Here is a 27960-nt window from a genome sequence, read left to right as displayed (position 1 = left end):
ATTATTATCATATGACTCAGTTTATCTGACATTTAACCCAAGTTAATGGTTAAAGTAGTTCTCTGCTTGGAAAATTCAAGAAGACTAGAGGCCAATATCAGGCAGTTCTAAAACGTGAGGCCCCTTTTTGGGATTAGAGCAGAAGATTCGTAAAAGTAGGTCTCTGTTTGGAAAATTCCAGAAAAGCCGAGGCCGATATCAGGCAATTCAGAAAGGCTCCTTTTTGGAAGTAAAGGCGAATTGATGCCTCTTACATAAAATTTTCCCAGAGAAAAGTATAATATCTGAACATTTAAACAGAAGAGCCAAAGCCTGCAGACTCCAGCTGCATGATACCATGCATAATAAACTTCTATAATATTTCTCTCATTTATAAGCCAATATCTGGTTCACAAACAAGATACCGAGACTGCAGAAAAGTATGGAATAGCAAAATAGATCATACCACCCTCCACACTGAAAGAAAGAAGAAGAAAAGGAAGATATAATCATGTCCCACCACAACCCCATAAACCCACTATAATTATTCATTGCAACAACTCCATCGCATGCAAGCCTATATAGAAAAGATCACAGCCCCAAATAAATGAAAATCCACGCTCAGATGTAAAGAAGTTAGAGGCCCTGATCAATGAGATAATCGCCGAGCCTTTCGACGATCATGTTGCACTGGCCAGGAGTCAATGGCTCATCATAGATTCCAATGACCAAAGCCAGGTTGGTTTTCTTCACAGTAACTCCACCAGATCCCTGCAAATCAGGAGAGCTATGAGAGATGTACCCGAAGGGGCAGCAGAAGCTCCGAATCATGACAAGGAACAACAGATACCTACAAGAGAGGATGCTGTTTCTCCATGCCAAATGTTTCGGTCCAAAGAAAATAAAACACACATATCGAATTGGAGTTTAACTTGGTAACAAGCTAAAATGCGAAACAAGCAGAACAATTATCATGTACTGTAGACTAGTACCAACAGAAATCCAAATTCAACCTCCGCTTGTCTGGTAGGAGCAGCTATTGCACGTCACCTTGTGTTGGGACGTTGCAGGTTCAAAACCCAATGGTATAGTTGTATAGCTGGTAGGGGTCTGCCTAACCCCAGCTTGCCTTTAAAAAAAAATAGAAAAAGAAATCCAAATTTAACATTATTCATTATTAATTTTGCTACAGTTCATAAAGTGACAGTGCCAACTTGAAATGGTTCAAATAAGGGGAGTTCCTGTAGCAAAAATAAGTTCACAGGAGTATGTGCTGTGTGAAATGTGCACTTTCAGCCAATGTTCTGCTTTCTCTCTTTTTTTCTTTGCTGCCTTTCACAAGTTGAAAGAAAGCCATCTCATTTCCTCGAGAAAGATAAAGTCCTATGAATTCATTGTGAAATGTTCTGGTAACCACAATCTCCAAGTTTGCATTGTATATAGATAGCTTTCAGCCAATGTTCTGCTTTCTCTCTTTTTTTCTTTGCTGCCTTTCACAAGTTGAAAGAAAACCATCTCATTTCCTCGAGAAAGATAAAGTCCTATGAATTCATTGTGAAATGTTCTGGTAACCACAATCTCCAAGTTTGCATTGTATATAGATAGATGAGGATAAGAGTTTCAAACCATACCTATTTTACACGTCTTAGGTGTTCTCATAGAGAATCATGAATGACAGACAGCATCATCAGTTTGAAGAAGGTTGCTGTAATTGTGTGCGGCCATCTGTAAAATTTGTTAGTGTTCTTCCAAAGTTGGCTCAACCTTTTCTCTAATTTCCTGACGGCCCCTCGACAAGTACACTTGGTTGTGTCACAATATCTTGTCATGACGTTCACAAGCGATTTGGATTGTATCACTGCTTTTTCATACAGATCCTAAAGAAGACACTTGGGCGACAGATCCTACTCTGAAGAGCATGTTTGCTTTTAAAAGCCCTTAGCATGGAAAAAAGATTTGCACAGAGTGAACAAACATGGGAATCCAAAAATCATATCTGCACTTTGCATCACGCACCCTGGATCAAATCTGGCCGAAGATTTCCCACCTAGAGAGAAGGAAGGATTCCATGGGAAATGTCCTGAAAGTAAAGCCAAAATCCCCCACTCTGAAGATATGCAATTATGCCTAACAAAAAGTTCACCAGATCATAGTTTTCTCCCTATATGGGTTTTAAATCCCTTTCAAAACTTAAGCCAGCAATATGAGCTGTTCAAAGATGCTTTACCCTGCTTTTGATTTTCCAAAACATAGTGAAGTACACTAGCACGTTACACACAACATAAATAAAGCTGGTATGCAAGCTGTCACCAGATGAAACCCTTGCTTTTGCCCAGCAGCACTATGTACCGTGTGCATGCACCTATGAATCAGGATCTGGGCATAAGCAGGAAAAAGGATGTTTTGTATGGATTCTGCAGAGCATTTTTCTACGTGCCTCATGAAATACTATCAGATCCCTATACTTGCTCAAAGAAAACCCAGGAATTCTAAGAAGCAAAAGCATATGGCATCCTCTCTTATGACAGAGTCATCTATATGTGAATGACGGTCACAGGAAATTCATGAGAAGTTATGAACCTACATTTGGACAAGTACCTCAACAAACTGACTAGTAGCTCAAACAAAGCCTGATACATTTGAAGAATTCATTTTGTACACTCTTGATGTTCAAGATGGGGCTAGGTAGTCACTCACCATCTACCGGATAAGATGAAGATTAACAATCATATGCCATATGAACAATAGTCACCTGTATCGTTAAAGCTAATTTCTCGGCGAGGGTATTTCTCGGAGAGATTTTTAAAATTGATAAATCTCGGGAGTTTAAAAAATTGAAAAAAATATAAATAACAACAAAATACCTAAGAAAATAATAAGTTTTGTATTATTTTTTTTTCAAAAATATAAAGAAACATGTTTTAAAGTTTTTTAAATATAAAGAAACAAAAAAATAGGAAATGAAAACTTACAAAAAACTCAGAAAATATCGCGATATATTCCCGATATTATCGGCAACCTTGAAATTGCCGATTTTCAAAATATCGGCGATATTAGTGACTATGATATGAACAACTATCAGCTCAGTAACTAGCCCTTCCAAAAACCTAGACCGAGGAACATTTCATCCCTATACTTGGAAAATGAGGAACCTAACTGCAGTTAGAATATGAGCTTAGTTTGAGACTCTTCCATAGTCACTAGGCTGCCGATGTGGTGCATTAATAGCTAGATCCCCAAATTCCCCAATAGAATAGGATGCCAAACCTCGGGTCACTAAAATTCCAAACATGTAAGCATGGACACATCACATCCAACCACTAGAACAATTATCGCTAACCATACAAAAGCACTCTTGAAAACAGAAACTGTGTAAACAATAAACAAGGATAGTTTTAGCACAAACTTTAAATGAAGCCCATCCCTAAAGCTATAAAACCATCAAATTCATGAGTTTGTTAGACCATACTTTCTCCTTTCTCCTAACTGCTTGCTGAACAAGCCTCAAGTTCATCAAAAGTAGAAATAGTTGACCAATTTCTGTGTGCGTATCATATCTGCTTGGTGCAGTATGGATGCTTTTACTATTTGATTTGAAGTGACAGAATTCAGCTAACCTCTATGTATCCAAATTTAACCATTTTTTTCTTCAGTCCAAGGTTACAAAATAAGCAAGAATCTAATGCTGATTCAATCAAAATGGTCTTTGGATAAACCAAATAAATTAAGCATCTTTTTCTCCATAAAGACAGACCTTGCTTTTGACTTCTCTTGGAAAAAAGCAACAACCATGTCGTTCATCAACCAAGCAGAACCTGAGTTGGTCATCTTGGTAATCATACAGACTCGGCAGAGCCACAAGCATCGATTCAGTGAGCACTAGTACTTGTGCCATTCAAGGCCAAGCAACCCTGATTGTTCTGAGATATGGGAAACTCAGACTGAGACACAAGATTGACAAATCCATTAGGTAGATTGATCATACGTGACTCAAGATTTAACCTCCTAAATCAGATTGCTCGCTGTAAGCTGTGCTCATGTGGAGTCTACTGAGTCAGATTTAGACTCCAGATTGACAGAGCCCATTGAAACGCCTGAATGAATGCAATTAGAGATTTAACCTTTGCTAAATTCATAATCTGAAATGTATTGCTCAATTGCAATTGCCAGCTCGACAAATAGAAATAGAAATAGAAATATGGGAATCAAATTTTATGCACAAAAGTCTTGTGGATTATGCAAAGAAATATAATTTTGTGAACCAGGCACAACATTCCAACAAAACAATTTTCACATCAAAAATCAAATATACAGGTCAAATATACAAAGCATCTATCAAAAGAAAGCTAATCAGGCATAATCGAACAAACAACTAAATAAAATTAAATCAGAATAAGAGTTGATCACCTTCTTCCCTCTGATGACAGCTCCGGGCTCACCTTGGATCACCATATACTTGGTGGACCCAAGGTACAATCCGGTCGGTGCCAGCGACCCCGGCTCCTCAAAGTCCTTCATGATACCAGCAATCTCTTCAGGCTTGAACTGCACATCAAACACCAAAACAACAACTGCCATCAAACGTGCGTTCTGTGATCTTATCGAATAAAAAACGATCAGCAAGTCCAAATACCAGCAAGATCATTTTTAAAAAAAAACAATAAGACTACTAGAAAAACTCGAGAAGAAATATATAAACTCATACACCATCATACAGAAATTCAAAAACCCATCAAATTTCATATCCCCCAAAATCATCTAGAACTTAGACTTTTTTTAATGATCTATATTATCACAATAAAATAACAGAAAACTAATAGGAAAGGAGAAGATGATCGATTTGCTAAGACCAGCTAATACCAACCAATTCAGTAAACGATAAAAACAAATAACGATCGTTGAGAACCACAAATTCATAGTTAAAATAGATTACCAAGAGACCACTATTCCACCATCTCGGACTAACTCCAAATATGTTCCAAAAACAAAAAGTACCCAACAAATAAAAAGTATAATCAAAGAAACCAGAGAGAGAAAGAGACCTGAGGGAAGGTATCACTCAGAGCCCAGACACTGCCATCGTGGCCGATAATCGCGGCCGCCGTGAGATGGTTACCGTCAATGTCGCACATCAGATGGTCGTCGACGTACGCTTGCCACGACATCGTCGCCTCCCTCCCTCTCTGCCTCGCTTTCTCTCTCTAGGATGGTTTCTCTTTCTAGAATCACTCAGTCTGCAATAGAAGGGTGGGAAGAAGAAGGCGAGGGGGGCTTGGAATTTAATTGGATTGCATGATTGCCCCTCGAGTCCGGGCCTCCTGGGCATCTTACACGATTGTATATCTCTCTAGTAGTTTCTCTCTCTACCCATCAAACTCTCGCCTGATTCCCTCCAGCAACTTGCACCATTGCCACTAACGTCAATCCCATCTGGCTGAAGAACGTTATGGCAGTGGATCGGGAAAAACTGGGCCCGCCCCGTTTTATCCTGTTTGGATCGGGGATGAAGGAATAGAGGTGGGGATGAATGTCAAAAAAACAAAAACCTTGCAGCGATGGACTTACCCTTTCTTGCCTTCTCTTTAAGGATGATAGTGAACTAAGGGGAAACGGGCCCCATCCTGCCTCGCCCCATTTGAACCGGTGATAAAGGATATAAACAGAAAATGAAGGCCAGAACGAAGGTTAAAATCAAAACTCTGTGCGAGATGGAAGGTAAAATTTTGAGACGAGGCGGGGGTGGCTTGTCCCTCAACCCTGCCCCACTGCCATCCTTAGGTTAATGACCAAAACTCCCCCCTCCGCCTCCAAGTTCAGGCACCTTGCAAGATTACCTGTCAAGAGCTCTTCTCCCTATACTTGTCCAAAGCCTTCCTAGATTCTCTCTAACTTGTCATTGCCTCTAACCTCAATTCTTTTTGGTATGAATTAGTATTGTGGGCATCGGCGCTAAGCGGGCCTTCAGCTGATTTTAATATTTTTAAAAATATTTTAATAATTTTTAATTGTTTAATTAGTTTTTATATTAAAAAAGTAGAAGTGACCAATTCAGCTGGAGTCTGAATCAACTGAATCTTTAAGTCAAGTCTAAAACGGATATTGACAATACTGGTACGAACATTAGCATCAATGTCACAAGGACACAGGATCACACGAGCGGACATGTGGACACAATTTAAATATTATTTTTTATTTTTAATGTTTTAAAGTTTTTATTTCAATAAAAAATATATTTTAATATTAAAATATGAAAAATAGTTTTATAGATTAAAAAACTAAAACATTTTCGTTTCCTCGAATGCTATTTTCCAACAAAATTTCAAACTTGTGTGTTGAACCCGCGCATCATGCGTCCTCGTATCCCAATCTCTTTGGAAAATAGGTTAGCTGGGTAACTACCGTGGTTAGAAATTTATAATGAGGGTTCACATGTCAATGCATTTTGAAAATAGTTTATTTATTTATTTTTTTATGAAAAAGCTGGAGTCAAGCATACACGACCATATACCATTGGGATTCAAACTTGCTATGTCCCAACACAAGGTGACGTGCACTAAGTGCTCATGCCAGACAAGGGAACCCCCAATTGATGCATTTTAAAAATAGTGAACAAAAGCCAAACAAATACACAAAGTAATGCATTAAGGGCTGTAGCTGGGATGAGCGTTTATGCATTTGAAGAAGTGGCAGCTGCCAAATTCATGAATTAGTGTAAATGCATAGGAGAAAGGGCTTAACTTTCCATCCCAAATGCATAAATGCCCATCCCAAAGCCAAACAGGACCTCCAAGGTAGTTTGACCAAGATTTTACCTCGGGACACCAAATGCATAAACGCTCATCTCATAGGCAAGATTCCAAACAGGCCGTAAGCGGAAGTGGGGGAAACGAGTGTTCAAATTCATAAAAAAATAGTTTGGAGTGGGGAAATATATATATATATATATATATATATATATATATATATATATATATATATATAAGTTATTTGTTCTAAAAGCGATTGTAAAAGTGTGAGAATCGAAAAAAGAAACATGAAAACAATTAAAAAACTAGTGAAAGAGAGAAGCAAAAAAATTAATAATATCATTAAAAACACAAAAAAAAGGAGAAACAAAGAGAAGAGGAGGAGACAAGAAAATTATGAAAAAACAAGAGAAAAAAGAAAAAAACGCAGGAGGGAAGCTATTTGAAAAGCAAGTGAGAAGCCTGTTTCCTATAAATGCTAAACTATTTTCTCTTACGCTTCTCTCTTTTGGAGAAAGTGTGTCTTTTGAAAAAAGTATGATGCTTCTCACTTCGAAAGTACACTTCACTTAGGGAGGTGCTTCCAATACCTAAGGTTTGAATGCTATGTATCTTTGAGAAGATCCATAAATATGTGGATCAAACCATGGAGCCCACAGCTTGATCCGAACCTGTCTGAAATCCAAGGATAAGATATTCCCCCTTCTTGAGATCCTTGGAACTCTAGTTCGATGGGGGATTTGGTTTGTCATAATAAAAAAATCCTCAAATCTAAGATCCTAAGGATTCAAACTCAACCTTCGTTTTTTTTTTTCATAACACATTGCGCTTAAGGTGGGGGTGCAAATAGGTCAGAGTGTCAATCCAATTCATCCCAATTGAATTCATTATTTTCAGGTAGAAATCGCTAACATAGAATCCAAAATGTGTTTTCAAATGGATTTGAACATACTCCTACTGAGCCTATGTGAATCGAGCCTAGTCAAGGATTGTGTCCATTCTTAGCTCGTGTGACCTTATGAGCAGCTTATGGCTCAGCTTATCGAGCTGAAACGAGCTTTTGATGAATATACTCGAGCCAAGTCATGAATTGCTTGTCTTGTTTCTTAGCCCTAAGGTATTTTGCTACTAACCTCAAATCCTATTTGCCTAAATGTTATCAATATTAAACTAGGTCAATAGTCCAAAATGCTTTTGTCTGGAATTTTATCTCCAGGGTGTGCATGTCAATGCATTTTGATAGGATTTGGGAATTGACATGAACACCATATTCAAATGCTTGAAAGACCAAACTATGCTTGGTTTATCTATATTGGGCTTAGGGCTACGTCACAGGGATACTTAAACTTAAGCCCGTGTCTTGACAAATAGTATTCCTAACGGAAAACTACACCAACATTATGCATCCCTTATCTTTTTAGCAATGTTGTCAGTATCAGTATCGGCGTGTATGAGCCCATACTCATGGTATCGGCAGAAAATCGATACACATCACCCCTGAATCGGCTAAATAAATGTTGTTTTTTATTATTTTTTGACCGATACAGAACAATTCACTTGAGTATCAGTATTGGCTGATACCGATACTGACAACATTGATTTTTAGGCATGTCCATGTGACATAGGCTTGGGGCAAAAGTGCAAATGGGTCGAATTTTGTCGTACCATTGTCTCCAATTTGATACATTACTTTTTACTATTAATCTAGAATCCAATTGTGTTCCCAACTCTATTCTAACTTACTTTTTACTATTAATCTGTATTTATTAATCTCTACATTAGAATGCAAATGTGTTTTCAAATCTAGTGGAACTTCTATTGTGCTATTTGCTTAAAATTTGGACTTAACATCGGTTCATTTATGTTGACTATACATGTGGACCCGAACTAAATCCAATCCATTTTTAGTTTTTATGTATACATGTTTTTTACCTATATTTACTAGGATTGATAGTGTCATGTATTGTTATTTGGTTCAAAATTATGGTCTTTTGGATAACCTCTTTTGACTCTTTCTTTCTTCTTTTAGACCAAGTATTGAAAAATGATTTTTGAGGGAAACTCTACTATATTAAAAAATGTGTAGTCCTATATTGATCATTTTTTAGAAGCTCAAGGGGTTTACATTGCAAAAGTGCTGGCCTTAAGGGAAAGGCCCTCTGTCAATTGAACTTTGGTTTTGGATTTAGATTTGGCCTGCTCGGTTTTGTTGACTATTAATTTTTTATTATTATTGTTGTTCTTGTTGTTGTTTTTGAACTTACAAAAGGGTATTTATAATTATTAAATGTCTTTTTATATTCCAATGGGTGCATCTTTTAGTTTCCAACATTTGGGTATTTTGACCATTCGATCAATGGTCTTTTTATCCTATTTTTTAGTGTGCCATGTTCCTACGTTGGTGTCCCAACGCTTTGGGCAATGAAGGGACATACTCTAGCCGTTTGGGTGCTTATGGAGGGGTGCATATATAGTGTATCTCTTCAGGCCTATTTATATTATGGTTGTGCCGGGTCTCAGTCACCTTTTGTTTTTTTGACTGTTGTAGTTCTCTTTCTCTTTTTCTCTCTGCTCTTCTTCTTTCTTTTAAGGTTGCTCAGTGATCGTGTTGTGGTGGCCGTCTTGCCTAGTGTAGGGAGAAGTCATCATAGTGCGAGTTAACCATAGGTTTGGTTGTATCCTAAAGGTGAAGTTATGTCGTACCCTATTGCACCTAGTTTGTACCAGTGGGGGAGCAATTGTCACTTTTAAGAGAGCACCCCACAACATGCCTCCAAGCCTTTGGTATGCATTCATTCTTTTATAGGACACCTTCTTAGAATGATTTTTGTAACAATTTAAAAGCGACAATCGTACTCCATGGCAACCACTATTAAGGTTGGAAATCAGGATCTATAAAGCTTTCATAGTTTGATAGTACTAACTTCAAAAGTTGGCAAAACAAGGTGATGATCTTTCTAACTATGGTGAAGGTTGCATACGTTTTGTTTGAAACTTGTCCTAAGCAACATGAGGATGAAACCATAGCCAAGAATCAAAAGCGACATAAGTGGAAAAAGGACAACTATGTGTGCCAAGGACACATCCTGAATGCCATGTTTGATCAACTATTTGACCTATATGCAGACATGGACTCGATGTAGAAGTTATGGGAAGCTCTTCAGACTAAGTACAACATCGAGGATGCAGAAAACTGTTAGTTCTCTGATAGTAAATATTTGGAGTTTGAATTTTTTTATGATAAACCCCTTCTGCCTCAAGTGCATGAAATGCAACTACTAACACATCAACTTAAGGCAGATGATATGAACCTTGATGAGCCCTTCCAAGTGGGTGCTATAATTGAGAAGTTACTCAATTCATAGAAGGATTGTCAAAACATTTTAAAACGTAAAAATGAAGAATTTACCTTAAAGCAACTTTGATGCACCCCTCTCAAGATCTGGTTGAATCAGTTTAGAGCTTAGACCAGAAGAAAGCCCTAGGCTAGCAACAGACGGGTACTATAGTCTGAGCCCGACGGAAGCAAGAGGATCGTGCCTGCAGTTCTTAACCCTCTGAGGATGGGTTAGACGTGTCTGGGGTGCAGATTCCCACTAAACACGATGTGATCAAGGTCTAAGGATAACCGTGGTGTAGGTTCTAGGTAGTTTTGAAAAAAACAAGAAAACCAGGTAGGCTAAAAATGTCATCAGAGGCTAATAAGGAAAGGATTTCAGTTCAAATCTGGTATGAACTGAACCAAGGGCTTATTGGACACTTAGGAACATATGTCAGGATTAGGACAGGTTTTTGGTGGTCAGGGATCACTAATACAGCTCATTGGGTGGATGAGATGTTTAAATGATAAAAATATGATTTTTCGAGTTAATCGGGTGGTTGAGAATAAGATAATACAACCTAAGGTCTGGTTATAGGTCTAGGATATTAATATCAAAGGTATAGAGGGCTGATTACCTGAGAATTTTTTTAATTTTTTATTGTATCTATTTTATTATAAAAGTTTAGAGTTTTTTAACAAATATCATATTTGTCATGTTTTTGTATTTTTTGGGTGTTGGTGCTTCACACCATAAACCTCATTTTTTTAAGACCTATGTACAAGGTACCTTTACTCGCTACCTAAAAGCCCAACATTGAAGATTTCAAGCTCCTCGTGCAACTGATCCCTGCTTAACGGAGGAGAAAAGACAACTTGAAAATTAGACCCCATGACTCTCATCTTATATTTATATATGGTTTTCAAATCCAAAACTCTTTTTTAGAGAAAACTCATCTTTTTAGTTTTATAAAATTTAGAGATTTACAAAATGATGATCATGGTGGGACCACTTGCTTAATCATCAAAATCAACATCTTTGAGATTTTAGCACTACAAGATTAGTTTTCGTTTTTTTGGTATATTGGATTCACCTCGGATCGAAAATGCAATTCTATTTCATTTTCCTATCTGACCCTGCCTCATTGGTTGAGCCATATATTTTTGTTTGTAAATTGTATTACTACTTTCTTGGAGTCATTAGAAAATAGATTATCAACCCTACGTTTCTCATTTTTGGAACAAATTTAGATTTCACTTCTAAGGCCTCCAAAAATGCATGAAAATTGAGAAAACAATCAATTTTCTATTTACCTACTTCTATTTTTTGGACTATATCTCAGCGCTTAGATTTTAAAAATTGACATTTTTATAGACATTGAAAAACTAAGATTTGGGTTTGAAATTCCTCTATTTTAAATCAGAACTGAAAACTCTTCTAGGGTAATTATTTCTAGGTTACAAAATTAAGGCAAAATTCTATTTTGCAATCAATATTTGCCCAACAATCCATCTTCCAAAAGCCATATCCCTCCAACCGTACATCAAATTAGGGTGATTTCGATGGCATTGAAAATCTGACTTCTTGCTCTTTTCTAGTTACTTTTGCTACTTTTTCTTATTTTTGGTGTTGTGCCTAGAAAATAGCCTAGATCAGTCAGAATAGGTGTCTCAATGCCTATTTTTCTCTAGCTTTAGGCATGTTATCTGGGTTGTATCTCTGCACTCGCTTGTCATTTTCAAGCAATGTGTCATTGGAAAGGTCTAAGAGTCATTTTTCCTATTCTTTTAGGAGCATTTCCAGATTTTGCTGACTTTTATGTTTAAAATTAGTGTCAAAGTTTCTCTATAACTCCTCAGCTTCAGATTAGATCTTGCTTTTTGGGTATCAAAATCTAGTAATTCTCCTTCCCTTGAGTCTTTTATTGTTATAGTCTTGTTGTTTTGGTGTTCTTGTGTTGTGTTTGGACCCAAAAAAAATTATTAGGTAAGTGTTTCTTTTTGGATCATGTTTTTGATCTCGCGATGCACATTCCCATGAATCGGATCCTGTTATAAAGTTGCTTCTCGTGAAAGTGGATTTTTAGTTTTCCAAAACTTTTGGTTAAAAAAATTAAATTTTAGGTGTCTATTTTCCACTTTCATAGGTAGAAACCCTAGTTAAAATTTGGTGCTTACTTAATTGTTTTAGATAGATTAGGATATTTGATTAGAAACACTTGTTGGAGAAAATCCTGCCACTTAGATTTCTTAGGAAAAATTCAACAACCTCTGAGATAGTAGTCATTCACTTTGTGTGGGACATTGTTTGCAATGCCTCTACCTCTTCTGATTTATCCTTATGTCTTAGGACTTCGATTGTAGAGCCTCCATTTTCTTGCTTAGATTTTAAAACCCTCCAACTTGTCCTAGATTTTGGATCTTTGAATCCTCCACCAGTACCAAAAGCCATTGGCTTGGGTGTATTGGTGATGGTTAACCAGGCTGAACATCTGCTCACATGTATTGGGAGAATAGCTTGGGTATATAGCAAAAGGTCTAGCAAGAAGGAAACTCCTACCCACTAGAACCCAATGAAGTGACCTTACAAATCTGTAGAGTATACAAGAAAATCTTAGAAAACTTGTTTTTCAAAAATTTGATCTATGTGCAATGTGATTTGTGTGGACTCTTGTTTGTGGGTTGAACCTACAGATTGATGGTTCAGAGGAAGGATCCCCATATGGAACCTCATAAGGACCTCAATCCATCTAATCAGAGACCGGATTCTAACAACCTTGACCCAAACTTGCAACTTGAATCCATATCCCAAGATATGCCCAAGAACCATCAGAAGAAGCCTAAAGGTACTCGTGAATTGTGAGTCATGTTAGGAGAGAGCTCCAACCCTAGAGTAGTGGTGACCTTTCTGACTAGAGTAAATTATTTTGGTTAGCATGATTGGTAAGGAACAAATCCTGAAGGTAAAGATGAAGAGGTTTGGTATAACTATGAAATGTCAGACAAAGGAAAAGGGACAATCAAGGAATTTTCAAACGGATCTACTCTTGAAGAGTTAAAAACCTCTAATGATGCCTTAAAATTGTTGATGAAAGAGACTCAACAGAGGTTCATGAAAAATGAAATCTTGTCAAAAAATATGCAGCAACAAGAGCAACAACTACAAAGGCAAAGAAGTCATAATATCCTTGTCAGGCAGATCTAGATAGCCCATCAATCAAAGATCTTAGTTTCTACAATCCAAATCTAAAATCCTTCACCCAATAATTATGAAGATCTGGTTCTTAGCTTAAAAGAGGAGATAAGAAATATGAGTTGTCAAATGTAAGTGCCAAGGGTGAAAGGAGATCCTATAAGATTTAAGACTTTATTTTAGGTTAGAGTAATGATTTGAGTCTCACTTCAAGAAAATTTGTCAAGTTTAATGGGATAGAGAACCCAAAAACCCATGTGGCCATATTCTTAGATGTTTGTGGAGATTGTCTAAAGAATAATTGGGCTTTGATTCAATAGTTACCTAGAATCTTAGAAGGGGAGGCCCTATCTTGGTTTTTTATTTTGGATATCCACCAGTTCAAGGAGTTTCAAATCCTAATGAATTTGTTCATAAAGCAGTTTTGATATAAGATTATTGTTTTGTCAATGATTCATCAACTATATGATCTCATATAAAAGAAATATGAAAATGTTCAAGACTTCATTAATAGATGGAGAGATGTATACCATTAGATGAAGGACTCGATACGCGAGTCTCATGCACTCACTATCATTTTGAAAAATCTTAATAAACCTCTCAAAGGTCTTTTGGCTACTAAGAGGTGTGAAACCTTTGTAGATCTAATTGATATTGTTGCTTGGATGAAAGAGAACCTTAAAATAGGCATGAATGATAGGATTCTGGTTAATATTAGATTTGAAAAGAAAGAATCACCCAAGAGCCAAGTTAATGTGGCTACTTCTCAAAAAATAAAGAAAATGTTAAAGTCTTCCTAGCAAAACCAAGGGCAAGGCCAAAACCATGGATGACTTAACGACAGAGAGTTCATTAAGATTTAGTAGACCCAATCTCAAGTCTTGGATATTTTGCAAAGAAATAAGGATTTTAAATTACCTAAAGTGTCAGATCCTTCTTAAATGAAAGGAAAAGACCCAACAAAATTTTGTAGATATCATCATACTCTTAGCCATGAAATTGAAGAGTGCATTCTTCTTAAACACATAATTTAGGACCACATTGATAAAGGTGAACTGATCTTGAAAAATGAAAAAGATCAGGAAGAACTAAGTTGTATTCAAAATAAGGAAATTCACATGATTAACAAAGTTGAACCAATATTAAAAAACTTTGTCATAATTTTTAGAGTCTACATTGACTTTACTTATTAGAAAGGAGCTTCATTGTCAGAATCACTACAGTCAGCTCACCCTCAGGTCCACCAATGTGAGACTCAAGTTAAGGACAAAGAAGAGAATATTTTTGGCCAAGTCCTAAAAAATGTGATTGTGCCTATTATCCACTGAGGCTATCATTATAAAAGAGAAAGAGGAAGGCCCAGTGAAGGCTCTAGAAGAAGATGATCTTGCCAAGACTCCAAAAAAAGAAGGTTTGGTTGTACTTGAGTCAACTCTTGCTGCTCCCATTCTGGAGAAAGAAGAGGTGTTTGAGAATCTCATTAAAAATGAATACCTTGAATTTACTGATGTAATAGAAGACTTTGACTCAACTAATTCGACAGATGTAGATGTTCATGCTTAGATAAACTATCCAAATTATGTCATAGACAATTTAAAAGCTGAAATTCCTCATGTCTCCTTCGAAGAAGAAGAAAGTTCAGCTGATGAGATTCCTTAAGACAACCTAAAATTTGTTAGAAAAAGACACAACATCATCATACTCATATTATTGGTCGTCCTCAATCTTATGATCTTAGCTTGTACTATGGGTAGCATCCAAAGAAGAACCAACATCTTTACAAGTTCAATATCTGCTTTTGCCTTTTTGTTCAATATGGTGGAGTCCTTTACAATTTTCACTATATAAAGCAAATTTAAGCTGAATCAAGTGAGCCAAAAGGTAAGTAGAATTTTTTTAATAATATGAAAAATCAACATCATATGCCATTTTATGAAGCCACGCCTGGGACAATAATGGAGCAACAGTGCAATTCCCAATCCCTTGAAAGATCGATGTTGGAAGGGAGAAAAAAATCAGAATATGAGTCACATTATACCTTAGAAAGAAAATGCCATGGACCTATCTTCACAATATCTATGGTTTGATGCTAGGGCTGATCCAAAGCATAACTTGTCCTTCATACTGGGAATATGAGTGATTTGTTCTGATTGTTCTTTTGTAAATAGTTATTTGAAAAATCTCAAAAAATAATAAATTCAAAAAATATAAATTTTTAAAAATCTAAAACAAAATAATTTTTTTTAAAGAAATTTACCCTTTTGCTGTAAATTTTTTGTCATTTGAATGAATTTGCCCAAAAATCATTCCCTTTATGAGAAGTTCACTTACACTTTATAGCACTATTTGCATCATTAATAATGGTCAGTTTCTTTTTAATTATTGTGAAGAAAAAACTTAGGTACAGCCCTTTATGAGGACATACAAAATGAATGAGCTTGTAGTGATATAGAAATGTAAATCTTTTCGTGAAGCTTGAAAATAACAAATGATGAGTCATACAAGGGCATATTGACTCTCATATTCTATGGTTTAAGACCATGATGACCAATTACAAAAAAAATAAAGAGTCAGAAAAAAGGGTGTAGCTACAAAAGTTGTAATGCTTTATCTACAATTAAAAATCTCATGCAAGAGATGCCTATGATCCCTTACCCACTTGCTTTTCTTTGAGTCTTATGTTTAAGAATATTGTGTCTAACCTTCTTTGTTACCCCTTTTGAGCCTTGTGATATCCAAAGTTCAAAGAAAAAAAAAATTTTACCTAAAAAAATTAAATTATCATTTCATCATTTATGGTTGCTATTATTATTTATCTTTATTATTCTCAGGTTCAATAACCCTTGTCCTATTGTTTATTTCAAAGTATTTGAAAAATGGTTTGCCACTTGAAAATATTAAATATAGATAAATTTGATGCAAACATTGGAGTGAAGAGGTTAAAGTGCATTGGAATGGAAAGTCCTATGCTTTTATGCTCTTGAAGCTCTCATTTTCATGCCTAGATGGCCAAGGAGTGTTGCTCATTTGGAAGTTTCTAGAGTCTTAACCTTTTTGAGATTAGATTGGCAACTATTAAAGCATAAGCTTATATATGCTCCTCTATGATTAGTTGCTTCAAAATTTGATGGTCAAACAAAGGATTTGTTCTACTGAAGAAGAGAAAACTTGTTTATTTTATGATGACCTCAATTAGGTAAAAAAATTAGAAAGTGAAGTCAAATCAACATTGAAAAATAATCAAATTGAAAAAATATTCATTTTCAAAATTTGTTTTCAACAATTTTAACAAGGGGCAGTTTCTTCTTTTTAAAAAAAAGTAGACAATCATTTTTAGACTTGAGTCATCATTTATATTGCATTTCATAAGTCTCACCATGGTATACTTGACATTATGTCATACGCTCTTGTCAGTCATAAATGTCATCTTTGCTTGTCATAATTTTTTTAGCATCATTATTTGATTGTCTCATCAATATCATTCATATTATAATCAATCATTCAGGTTATCTCATTTGATACATAAAAGTCTACAAGTTGATCCTACAAGATTATTTGTTTTACAAATTTTTTTGTAATGTTTTGTTGATTTTATCCAAGTTAGTTTTTTCACAATGCACAAATCATTGTCATAAAAAGTGTCATTTTGAGATAATTTTTAAAAAATATGTCTTTGTCTTGAGATCGATGGTTGGTCGTCGACAAGACTTTCCACCTTGAACGACTATTTATCCAGTCAGGGACACCCTCACATGAAACAAGGTACCCTTGTATGAAACAAGCTTCTTGCTTTGTCTTGAGACCAATGATTAGTCATCGACAAGACCCTCCTGCATTAAATGACTAATCATTAAGCTAGGGAGTACGGAATATTTGACAATGCATTTTCTCAGTAGTCATTTTTTTATCATAGATGACTTCAAGTAAGCTAAAATCAAGTATCTTCTACATTGTTTTATAAAAAAGTTTATCTTTCAGAGTAAGAAAATTCATCTTAAGAACTTGCTTAGTGATCACCTTGATCAAAATAGGTCAAATAAAAGTATTTTATCATGCATCATCATGTCATGTCATATGTATTTTTTTGTATGTTACTAACTAGTTTTCTTGTAACTAACATAGTTTTTATGAACCCAATTATTCAATTAGGTAAGCCTAATCAGTCCTATCTTAGGATAATCTTGTAGATATATGGACATTAGGTCTATAGGTTGTCCCATGAATTAATGGAGCAATTCGATAATTATTTGACAAACACATTAACCATCTTTATTTCCAAGCATGTCTGGATCAAAAGTATCTCTGTCATATCTTGATGTCTTTGTTATAAAAGTTTATTTTTGTTCTTATCTTTTTAAGAAGTCACTCTCTTTGTCAACCATCTTCTATGCAATCTTATGCGACAAGGCAATTGTTTCATCTGACATCGCTCAACAAAGACTTCCCACTCATTATATTGAGTTCAAGAAAAAGCCATGCGTGAAACATGATACTTTCTTAGACTGTGATCCAACCTCATTTAGAAAAACCTCTCTACCTACATGGACAAACATCATAGAGTGACTCTTATATTAAGCTATGTACATGCCTTTAGAAATAGCCCGCACTATCAGCCATTAATGTCTTTGTTTTTTCACAAGACTTTTTCGAAAAGCTCAATGATATAGTCAATCTTTTGATCTTTTAAAACCAGTGTGTTTACTTTCTTTCTTATCGATCGAGCTTCACATTCTTGACAGTAAAGAGGGACATCTATAGAGACCCCAAATATGACAAAGTCATCACATCATGAGTCATATGCCAAAATCCAATATTTTGGCCTATTTTAAAGTTATGTAGGTCTTTAAAACGACATCCTCAAGGTTTATCCTAAAATGATGAATTAAACTAGATGATCTTAACTTTCAAACAAGTTAAAAATCAGGTCATTTCGACATTAGAGTCAAAAGTTATAACCAAAACAAGGTGACTTGTTTAGCAAAAATTCTATCTTTCTTGTACGACATAATTTGACTGAATATTTTACCACCAAAATGATCAAATTTGATTTTTCACTTAAAAGATTACTTAAATTTCTATCACACCAAATTGTGCCTATATCTAACACCCAGATAAGGAGTTAAGGTTAAAATAAGGTAGCATATCATAATGGATCTAAAGTATGACCCAATTTAAAATGTGGAGATTTAAAGTATGACCTAATTTAAAATATGGAGATTTAAAATTCTTATATGAAAGTGCTGTAGGATCGAGGCAACGAGCACTAGAAGGGGGGTGAATAGTTCTTTTAAATAACGTCTTTGGAATTTTGAAGGATTTTGAGATTCGCAAAACAATCACACAAAGAACACAAGAATTTATTTTGGTTCAGTTTTTCAGACCTACATCCAGTCCCCAAGCAAAACTCGCTTGAGATTTCCACTATCAACCTTGTGTAACCACAAGAGCATACAGATCAAATCCGATCTCACTTTCAGTAACAACCCTACTGAAAGCAAACAACTGCTTTAAACCAAAGAGTCTTTTCCTTTTACAGAAAAATATAAGTAAACAAACTTACAATCAACCTACAAGCCTTTCTTATAAATGCAGATGAAATGCAATTGGCTTCTGAGGTTGTTGAAATACTCAACTCACGAATTCACTATCTCTCAAAAGAATTTGAGTGAAAAACTGGAGTGAAAATATCAATTGAGTGAGAAAACAAATATGAGTGAAAAGCAAAAAATAATTCAATGTAATTCGATTGGATTTGATGTTTTTGAGTGTGGAATACACTCATATTTATAGTTGAAACATCCCATACGTTGAGGGTATAAAAGGGTGTCAAAACAGTTTATTTTGAACTATCAAATCGCTTGAAAAATGAAAAGACATGCCTTTTAAAAGTTTCAAGAAAAACGGTAAAATTAGTCAACTGAAATAGTAGTTAGTCGATTGAAATCAAATATTAGCAGACTGACAGTTATCGTCGATCGACTAATGTGTTTAACAGAGCCATTTTAAAATCTGAAGTTTGAAACTTAGTCGACTAAAAAAAAAGTTAATCGACTGATAATATCATAGTAGACTGAAAAATCTTTCAGTCGACTGCTGCTATTTTTTTTTTAAACACATGTTCTGTCCGGTCGACTGATAAAACCTTCAGTCGACTGCTGCTAAATTTTTTGAAAACACACATTCTGTCCAGTCGACTGATAAAACCTTCAGTCGACTGCTGCTAATGTTTATAGAAAACAGACATTTTGTCTGGTCGACTAAGAGTCGATTAGTCGACTAATTCAGACAGCTGACGTTTTGGCTTAAAAAAATTTGGCGCAAAAAAGTTGGTCTACTAATAAACATGAAAAATTAAGTAAAGAGTTTTCTAAAATGATTTTCATGAAAGGTTCTTTTAGAAAAGTTTTTCTAAAGACTTTTTAGGTGAAATACAATCAAAATATGCACTCTAAGTAAGGCTCTTACAATAATCTAAGACATTTAATGAATTTTACATTTGCACACTAGTCTTCATAGATTCTTCATCGAATTCTTCAATTCTTGTCATCTTTTTTCATTGCCTTAGCTGAAATGCAGTTGATTCACTTGTTCATCATCAAAACCTTGTACTTGAAGTATCGTGTACGGCTTCATTATGGTAACAATTTCCCCCTTTTTGATGATGACAAACTAGTCAAAGATGGAGCATTTAGATGCATAGATTGAGATTTTACTCCCTCTATCAATATGCTTCAAAACATAAAAAGTTAGCACAATCAAAGCATATATATCACATATTGATTGTTTTGCATTTTCATCATTACTTCATGCATTGCAATTTTCATTACTTCATGCATTGCAATTTTCAATGCTTTCACATGCAATTTCTTTTTTCTCTCCCTATGTCATAATAAAAAAGACTAAGTGCAGTCATAGCATAAGCAAAATAAAAATTCAAGTTCAAAATATTATAACCCAGAAATTAACAAAGTTCATGTAAAGTAATGTTGTTTTATCAAAGCAATAACAGTAAACAAAGTTCAATAAAAATGTTAGTCTTAAAATTTTTTAAGTAAAACAAAAATTTCAAAAAAAAATTATAAGTCTAATAATGAGCAAATGCCTAGTTCTTCAGACATGGCCAAAAGCTAAAATTCATCATCACAAGCCTCATTGATATTCTTTGGTTCTATTTTAGATATGAAAGCAATATTTGCAATATATTTTTCCAATTGTCTTCTAGTTTGGACACCACTCTTTATTTCTCCAATAATCTGCTCATGTGGATGATTGGGAACTTCTTTCCAAACAGGTGGAAGAGAAATATTTTCTTTAGAAGTACTCTCTATCAAAGGTTCTCTTTGAAGTATGACTTCTTCTTCTTCGCTTAGAGGTATAACTTGCTCACAATTCTCATCAAATGCAACATATAAAGATTCTTCAATGCAATATGTTCTTTTATTAAAAACACGATAAGCTTTGCTTCTAGAAGAATATCTAAGAAATATTGCTTCGTCTGATTTTGAATCAAACTTATCAAGATTATCTTTGGTATTTAACAAGAAGCATTTACTATAAAAAAATTTGAAATATTAGATCTTTGGTATACGATCATAATACAATTCAAAACATGTTATTTGTAAGATTGGTCGAATAAGAATACAATTTAAAACATAACATGTTGTATTTACTGCTTCAGCTTAAAAGTATTTTGGTAAATTTTTATCTTGAAGCATGATTCTAGCACATTCTTGCAAAGTTTTATTCTTTCTTTCAACAACTCCATTTTGTGGAGCCGCTCTAGGAAAAGCAAAGTTGTGAGATATACCATGTAAATAAAAAAACTTTAGAAAAGATTCATTTTCAAATTCACCACCATGATCACTACGAATTGTAATAATAGATGTAGATTTTTCATTTGTAATTCTTCTACAAAGTTTAAAAAATTCAGAAAAGCATCATTTTTGCTTTTTTTAAAAATTACCCAAGTAAATTGAGAATAATCATCTACTATAACAAAAGCATACTTGCTACCATTCAAACTTTGAATTCTAGATGGTCCAAATAGATTTAAATGTAAAAGTTCAAAAGGACGTTTTGTTGAAACTATATCTTTTGCTTTGAAAGAACTCTTGATTTGTTTACCCATTTGGCAAGCATCACATAAGTGATCCTTCTTATATGATATTCTAGGTAGGTCTCTAACAAGATCATTCTTGGATAACATAGAAATTAATTTAAAGTTAACATGTCCAAGTCTCTTATGCCATAACTATTGAATTTCATTTAAAGCGATAAGACATTTTTCATTAAAAGTGGGTAACTCATCTAGATAAAGTTCATATACATTATTCCTTCTTTTACCTTTAAAAATGATCTTTTTAGAATAAAAATCAGAAATTAAGCATAAATCATGTTCAAAAGAAAGAAGAAAACTTTTATTACATAATTGACTAATGGATAATAAATTATGCACTAAACCATCTACTAAAAGAACATTTTCTATCAAGGAAATTTTTGGATTACCAATGTTACCAATACTGATTACTTTTCTCTTGTTATTGTGACCAAAGGTGACAGTTCCTCCATCCTTACTTTGGAGGGTGGAAAATAACTTCGGGCTTCCAGTCATATGTTTGGAACAACCGCCATCCAAGATCCATTTGCTCCTTATTTTGTGTACCTACAACAAAATTGGAAGACAAAGCATTTGACCTCTTTTAATTTTTGGGTATATGAGCGTTAGTCTTAGAAACCCATATCTATTTGGATTTCGATTTTCTTTGAGAATAAATATTCTTTCTATAAAAAGATTTAGCATTTCTAGAGTAATCATGTCTAGGCTTATAAGCTTTATAAGTATCATGATTAGATGCATTTCTATTATGACTAGAGAATTGAGTTCTTTAAACCAATGATTGAGAATTTTGACTTTGATTCTTTACCACATAATTTGGTCTATTTTGAGTATCAAAGAAATTGTATCCCAATCCAGTTTTATTAACCGAGCATCTTTGAGAACCAATAAGTCTTTCTAGATTTTCTTATCCATTAGTGAACTTGGTCACTATAGAAAGAAGATCATTTGATTTTTCTTTCAAACTTGATATTTCTTTTTGTAAGATATTGGTTCTAATTCCAATTTCTTTTATTTCAGATGCTTGACAGAACTTTTCCTTCTTGAGATCTTCTATCTCTTGAAGTAACACTTTGTTTTTAGAGTCAAGAGTTAAATTTTCAGTTTATAACTCTTTGTTTTTATAACTTAGACTCTTAAAACTAGTATATAAATCATTAACAACTTCTAATAAATCATCATATTCATATTGACTTACCGAGTCTTCTTGTACTACAAAGCTTATATTGGCAACTTCTTCATTTGATTCTTCATCAAAAGAGGAGTCACTATCATCCCAACTTGCTTGAAATGCCTTTTTCTTCTTGAATTGGTCATTGGGCTTGATTTTGAGAAGAGGACAATCTTTCTTGATGTGTCCTGCCTTTTTTGCAGTTAAAGCACTTGACTTCATTAGGATTGGAAGAATTAGTTTTCTTTACCTTCCTTTGAAATCTTCCCTTTTTGATGAATCTTTTGAATTGCCTAGTGATGAAGGCGATATCTTCATCTTCTTCTGAATCTTTAGAGTCAGAAGTGGCCTTGAAAGCAAGAGATTTTCTTTTTGGTTCTTTTTCTTGTCTATCATGAAGTTGGACTTCATATGCCATTAAGTTACCAACCAAATCTTCAAGAGAAAGGGTGTTTAAATCATTTGCTTCCTCTATTGCTGTGGTTTTTCTCTCTTATTAAGGAGTTAAACACCTTAGGATTTTTCTAACTAAATCCACTTGTGAATATTATTTTCCAAGGGATTTTAGAGTGTTAGTAATATCGGTCATTCTTGTTACCATGTCTGATATAAACTCATTTTGCTTCATTTTAAACAATTCAAATTTATGAACTAAAGAAGCAATCTTAGATTCCTTTACCTTTGACGTACCTTCATGAGTAACGAGAAGAGTACGTCAAATTTTATTTGTTGTAGAGCATTGCGAGATGTGATTGAACTCTACCTTGTCAATGGCACAATACAACGCATTCATAACTTTGGCATTGAGTGGAGCACTCTTCTTTTCTTCATCGGTCCATAGGCTGAAATCAATTGACGGTGTTTGGTACTTTTCTAAAACAACTCTCCAAATTTTGAGATCCATGGATTGTAGGAATATTATCATTTTTACTTTCCAATATCCATAGTTTGTTCCATCGAAGAGAGAAGGACGAACAGAGGAGCATACTTCTTTATGCTGAGATGATGTTGTTGCCATGCTAGATGATGGTAAGATCAAAATATAGCAAACCTGCTCTGATATCAAATGAAAGTGTTGTAGGATCGAGGCAACGAGCACTAAGGGGGGGGGGTGAATAGTGCTTTTAAATAACGTCTTTAGAATTTTGAAGGATTTTGAAATTCGCAAAACAATCACACAAAGAGCACAAGAATTTATCCTAGTTCGGTCATCGAGACCTACATCCAGTCCCCAAGCAAAACCTGCTTGAGATTTCTACTATCAACCTTGTGTAACCACAAGAGCATACAGATCAAATTCGATCCCACTTTCAGAAACAACCCTACTGAAAGCAAACAACTCCTTTAAACCATTGAGTCTTTTCCTTTTACAGAAAAATATAAGTAAACAAACTTACAATCAACCTACGAGCCTTTCTTATAAATGCAGATGAAATGCAATTGACTTCTTAGGTTGTTGAAACACTCAACTCACGAATTCATTATCTCTCAAAAGAATTTGAGTGAAAAAATGGAGTGAAAATATCAAGTGAGTGAGAAAATAAATATGATTGAAAAGCAAAGAATAATTCAATGTAATTCGATTGGATTTGATGTTTTTGAGTGTGGAATGCACTCATATTTATAGTTGAAACATCTCATACGTTGAGGGTATAAAAGCATGTCAAAACAGTTCATTTTGAACTATCAAATCGCTTGAAAAATGAAAAGACACACCTTTTAAAAGTTTCAGGAAAAATAGTAAAATTAGTCAACTGAAATAGTAGTTAGTCGATTGAAATCAAATATTAGCAGACTGACAATTATCGTCAGTCGACTAATGTGTTTAACAGAGCCATTTGAAAATCTGAAGTTTGAAACTTAGTCGACTAAAAAAAAAGTTAGTCAACTGATAATATCATCAATAGACTGAAATTTTTTTCAGTCGACTGCTGCTAATTTTTTTTTAAACACACATTTTGTCCGGTCGACTGATAAAACCTTCAGTCGACTGCTGCTAAATTTTTTGAAAACACACATTCTGTCCAGTCGGATTATAAAACCTTCAGTCGACTGCTACTAATGTTTCTAGAAAACAAACATTTTGTCCAGTCGACTAAGAGTCGATTAGTCGACTAATTCAGACAGTTGACGTTTTGGCTTAAAAAAATTTGGCGTGAAAAAGTTGGTCGGCTGGTGAGTCTGTTGGTCGACTAATAAACATGAAAAATTAAGTAAAGAGTTTTCTAAAATGATTTTCATGAAGGGTTGTTTTAGAAAAGTTTTTCTAAAGACTTTTTAGGTGAAATTCAATCAAAATATGCACTCTAAGTAAGGCTCTTACAAGAATCTAAGACATTTAATGAATTTTACATTTTCACACTAGTCTTCATAGATTCTTCATCGAATTCTTCAATTCTTGTCATCTTTCTTCATTGCCTTAGCTGAAATGCAGTTGATTCACTTGTTCATCATCAAAACCTTGTACTTGAAGTATCGTGTACGACTTCATTGTCGTAACATTATATTCAATCCATAGAAAGCCTCTAGAATCTCCATCCATGCCCTTTGATTCTTAAATTCTTAAAAAACCCTAAAAGTCACTTAAAAAATTCTCTCCACTTAAAAATAAGCCTTACACATCTCTTAGGGATTGCTCTCACCTTAAATTCATTGAACTTTATTAGTTTCAAGTTGCTTTGCTCCTGAGCTAGGTAACTCCAACCAATAGGATTCAACCTAGCAGCAAGAACTAATAAAAAAAGACCTTCAAACCTTCAATAAATAGGGTTATGTCATGTCATCAAAATCCATATCTAAACCTTCGGATCTGAGATCCATAAGATTAGGATCAAAATCCATAAAAAAACTAAATAGGGACCCCTCTCCCTAATCAATAATTGATGCGATTTTGAAAACAATAATTTTAAAACCAAGAACTGCGCACCAAATAATAAATTTCAAACCAGTTCTTTCACTCATGCGGAGTGACAAGTTAGATCGTCTCCTCAGAAAATGAGATTAAGGCACACAATTTCACTTAATACTTACTTTATTTATGCCTCAAAGAAAAGAAAATTACACTATCTCTAGATTACAATGCAAATAAGAAAACACAAAAGCAAAAGTAAATCCTAATATAAACTCAGGACCACGCTCATGCATAACCAAGAAACCTCAATTGATATCTGCCTTAGCCCGCCCTCCTCCTTATTCCTCAGTAGCATGCCGTAGAGAGACTACCTGCTTAAGCAATATTATACTATATCTATTCTATTAATCAACACAATATTTAATCAACAAAATAAAAGTTAGTCAACTAAATTATTATAATTTAAACTGAAAATAGCAAGAAATAATTAGCAATTAATTAAAACAGTAATTTATCTAAGTTACTACTAAGCTAACTAAGCAAGTAAAAAATTTAAACAAAACTACACTACAACTAATTCAATCTAACTTAATCAATTAAACCTCCCTGGTTTTCTAACAAAATAAGAAAATAAATTATGTGAAAAACACTGAAATAAACCTAAGAATATGTGCAATAACTATAAACATGAACAAAAATTAAAGAAAATCACTAAACTACCCTAAACTATGCAAACTAGCTGAAATGGCTAAAACATGGACTGTTCGGATTCGACAGATTATGGACAAGGTCAAAACAGATTGGGATGACACCAAATTTGACTAAGACCTAGCTTAAACCTTAAATTTATGTACCCAAGTTACCCCTGAACGAAATTCTATATAAAAAAAACTAAGTCAAATAGCTATAAAAAGGATGAAAATACCCTTACTACTATGAAATAAAGATTGTAGTTTGGCAAAAAACCAATTTTCAAAAATAAGATGGAGTCTCAGTCAAATCAACTCTGAATGAGATGAAACTTTTTAGAATTTAAGTCAACATCTTGATGAAACTAACCAAACTAGTTTTGGGTCAAAACTCCACAGAAAACTGTATAAAATGATGACCCAAAGTTTGACAAAAATTATGCCACTTTTATGCAACTAAGCCTACTTAACTACAACTTAATTATGATTAGCATAATTAAAAATCTAATTAAACACAACTAAATTACCACTAAAACATAAACTTAACTATTGCTAATCAATCACTAAAACATGAAATAAACAAAGAAATCAATTATACTATTTAATTCAAACAAAACTATGTTAACTCTAACTAACTACAAGTAACTAAACTTAACTATAAGCGAACAATTAATTAATTACTCATCTAAACTACCAAATTAAAGAAAGAATACAATTTAGTAAACTAACTTACTAACATAAAACAGAAAATAAAAATGAGCTTTAACTTTAAAAGAACTTTAACTTCTACTATAAATTAACTAATTTAACTTTAATTAAAACTCTACAAGAAAAAAACTATCTAATGATGGACCCCACTTAAAGAGCTGCAGACTAATTAAGAAAATTAGAAACTAATTCTACTCTAAAATTCTAGCACAAAACTTTCTAAAAATTTAATCATCTAGATTAGAAAGTAGACATTCAAGAAAAATGGAAATTACCTAAGCACATACTACTTACCAAATTAAAATGCAAAATTTCCAATTTAGAAACTAATTAGAATAATTGCACAAAAAAAAAATAGCAACTAATCTAATCTACTACAGAAATAACTCCTAATTACCTTAATAAAATTAAACTAAGACAAGAAATAATTCTAAATTTGAGAAGATTAGAAAAACGATTTTGCAAACACTTGATTCTGACTATGTAAAACTTAATTTTCTGTAGTAAAAAGAAAATAAGAAAACAAACTCTATGGACCTAATAAATTAGAAAAAAATGTATACACGACTCCTTTGATCCTAGGAAAACACAGAAACAAAAATCACCAAAAAATTTGAAATATCTTGGCCTAGAAAAATCAGAGAACAGAGTTAGGTCGGATCTTGATTCTGCAGAAACTGGTTTTGCAAAATCAAGATAGAACCCTATTAAAACGTTAATATCTCCCAAACGACTGATAATGGTCCCAAATTTGGACTGTAAATGACTGATTCAAATGATGCAAGTGAGACTGTAGATGCCAAGAGCAGAGTCATGCATGCTTATGAATAAAATATAACGATAGTCCCTGGACCATACGGTTGGACCATGCTTCAGAATACTGAATGGGGTTGGGGTACATATTCCCTTAGTACAGAACACACTAGTTGTCCAAGTGGCATTTGAATGTTCTATAAATAACGATTATGCCGTCGAATCTCTTTAGGACTATTGCTCACCGTGGCAGACGGTGATGGTACACTCCGCGAGTGACACATATTTATCATGAACTGATAGAGTTTAAGGGATCTCCCGTCACTCAGGAGGTTTGGAGGTCGGGTTATCCTTAAGATCCGAGGATTGAACCCCATTACTGCAGTAGAGGATGCATCCGAAACAGCCTGCTAAGGTTATCCCGATATGAGTTCT

General features: G+C 34.2%; 1 protein-coding gene across 1 annotated transcript; it reads right to left on the bottom strand.

The window, feature by feature from the left end:
* Window positions 1-341: 341 nt before the first annotated feature.
* On the bottom strand, window positions 342-5294 carry LOC149828722 (profilin-3). Its single transcript, XM_090017695.1, has 3 exons — window positions 5022-5294; window positions 4387-4524; window positions 342-750 (listed from the first exon to the last, which is right to left on the bottom strand). Exons 1-3 carry the CDS (start codon window positions 5142-5144, stop codon window positions 616-618), a joined length of 396 nt encoding a protein of 131 aa, XP_089873821.1. The 5' UTR covers window positions 5145-5294; the 3' UTR covers window positions 342-615.
* Between the last annotated feature and the right edge of the window lie 22666 nt (window positions 5295-27960).

The sequence above is a fragment of the Nuphar pumila genome, chromosome 9 (assembly GCF_984573655.1).
Source record: "Nuphar pumila chromosome 9, dmNupPumi1.hap1.1, whole genome shotgun sequence".
In the NCBI taxonomy this organism is placed as follows: domain Eukaryota; kingdom Viridiplantae; phylum Streptophyta; class Magnoliopsida; order Nymphaeales; family Nymphaeaceae; genus Nuphar; species Nuphar pumila.
Note: the sequence above shows the minus strand (reverse complement) of the source record. Positions and strands in the feature narration are given on the sequence as shown.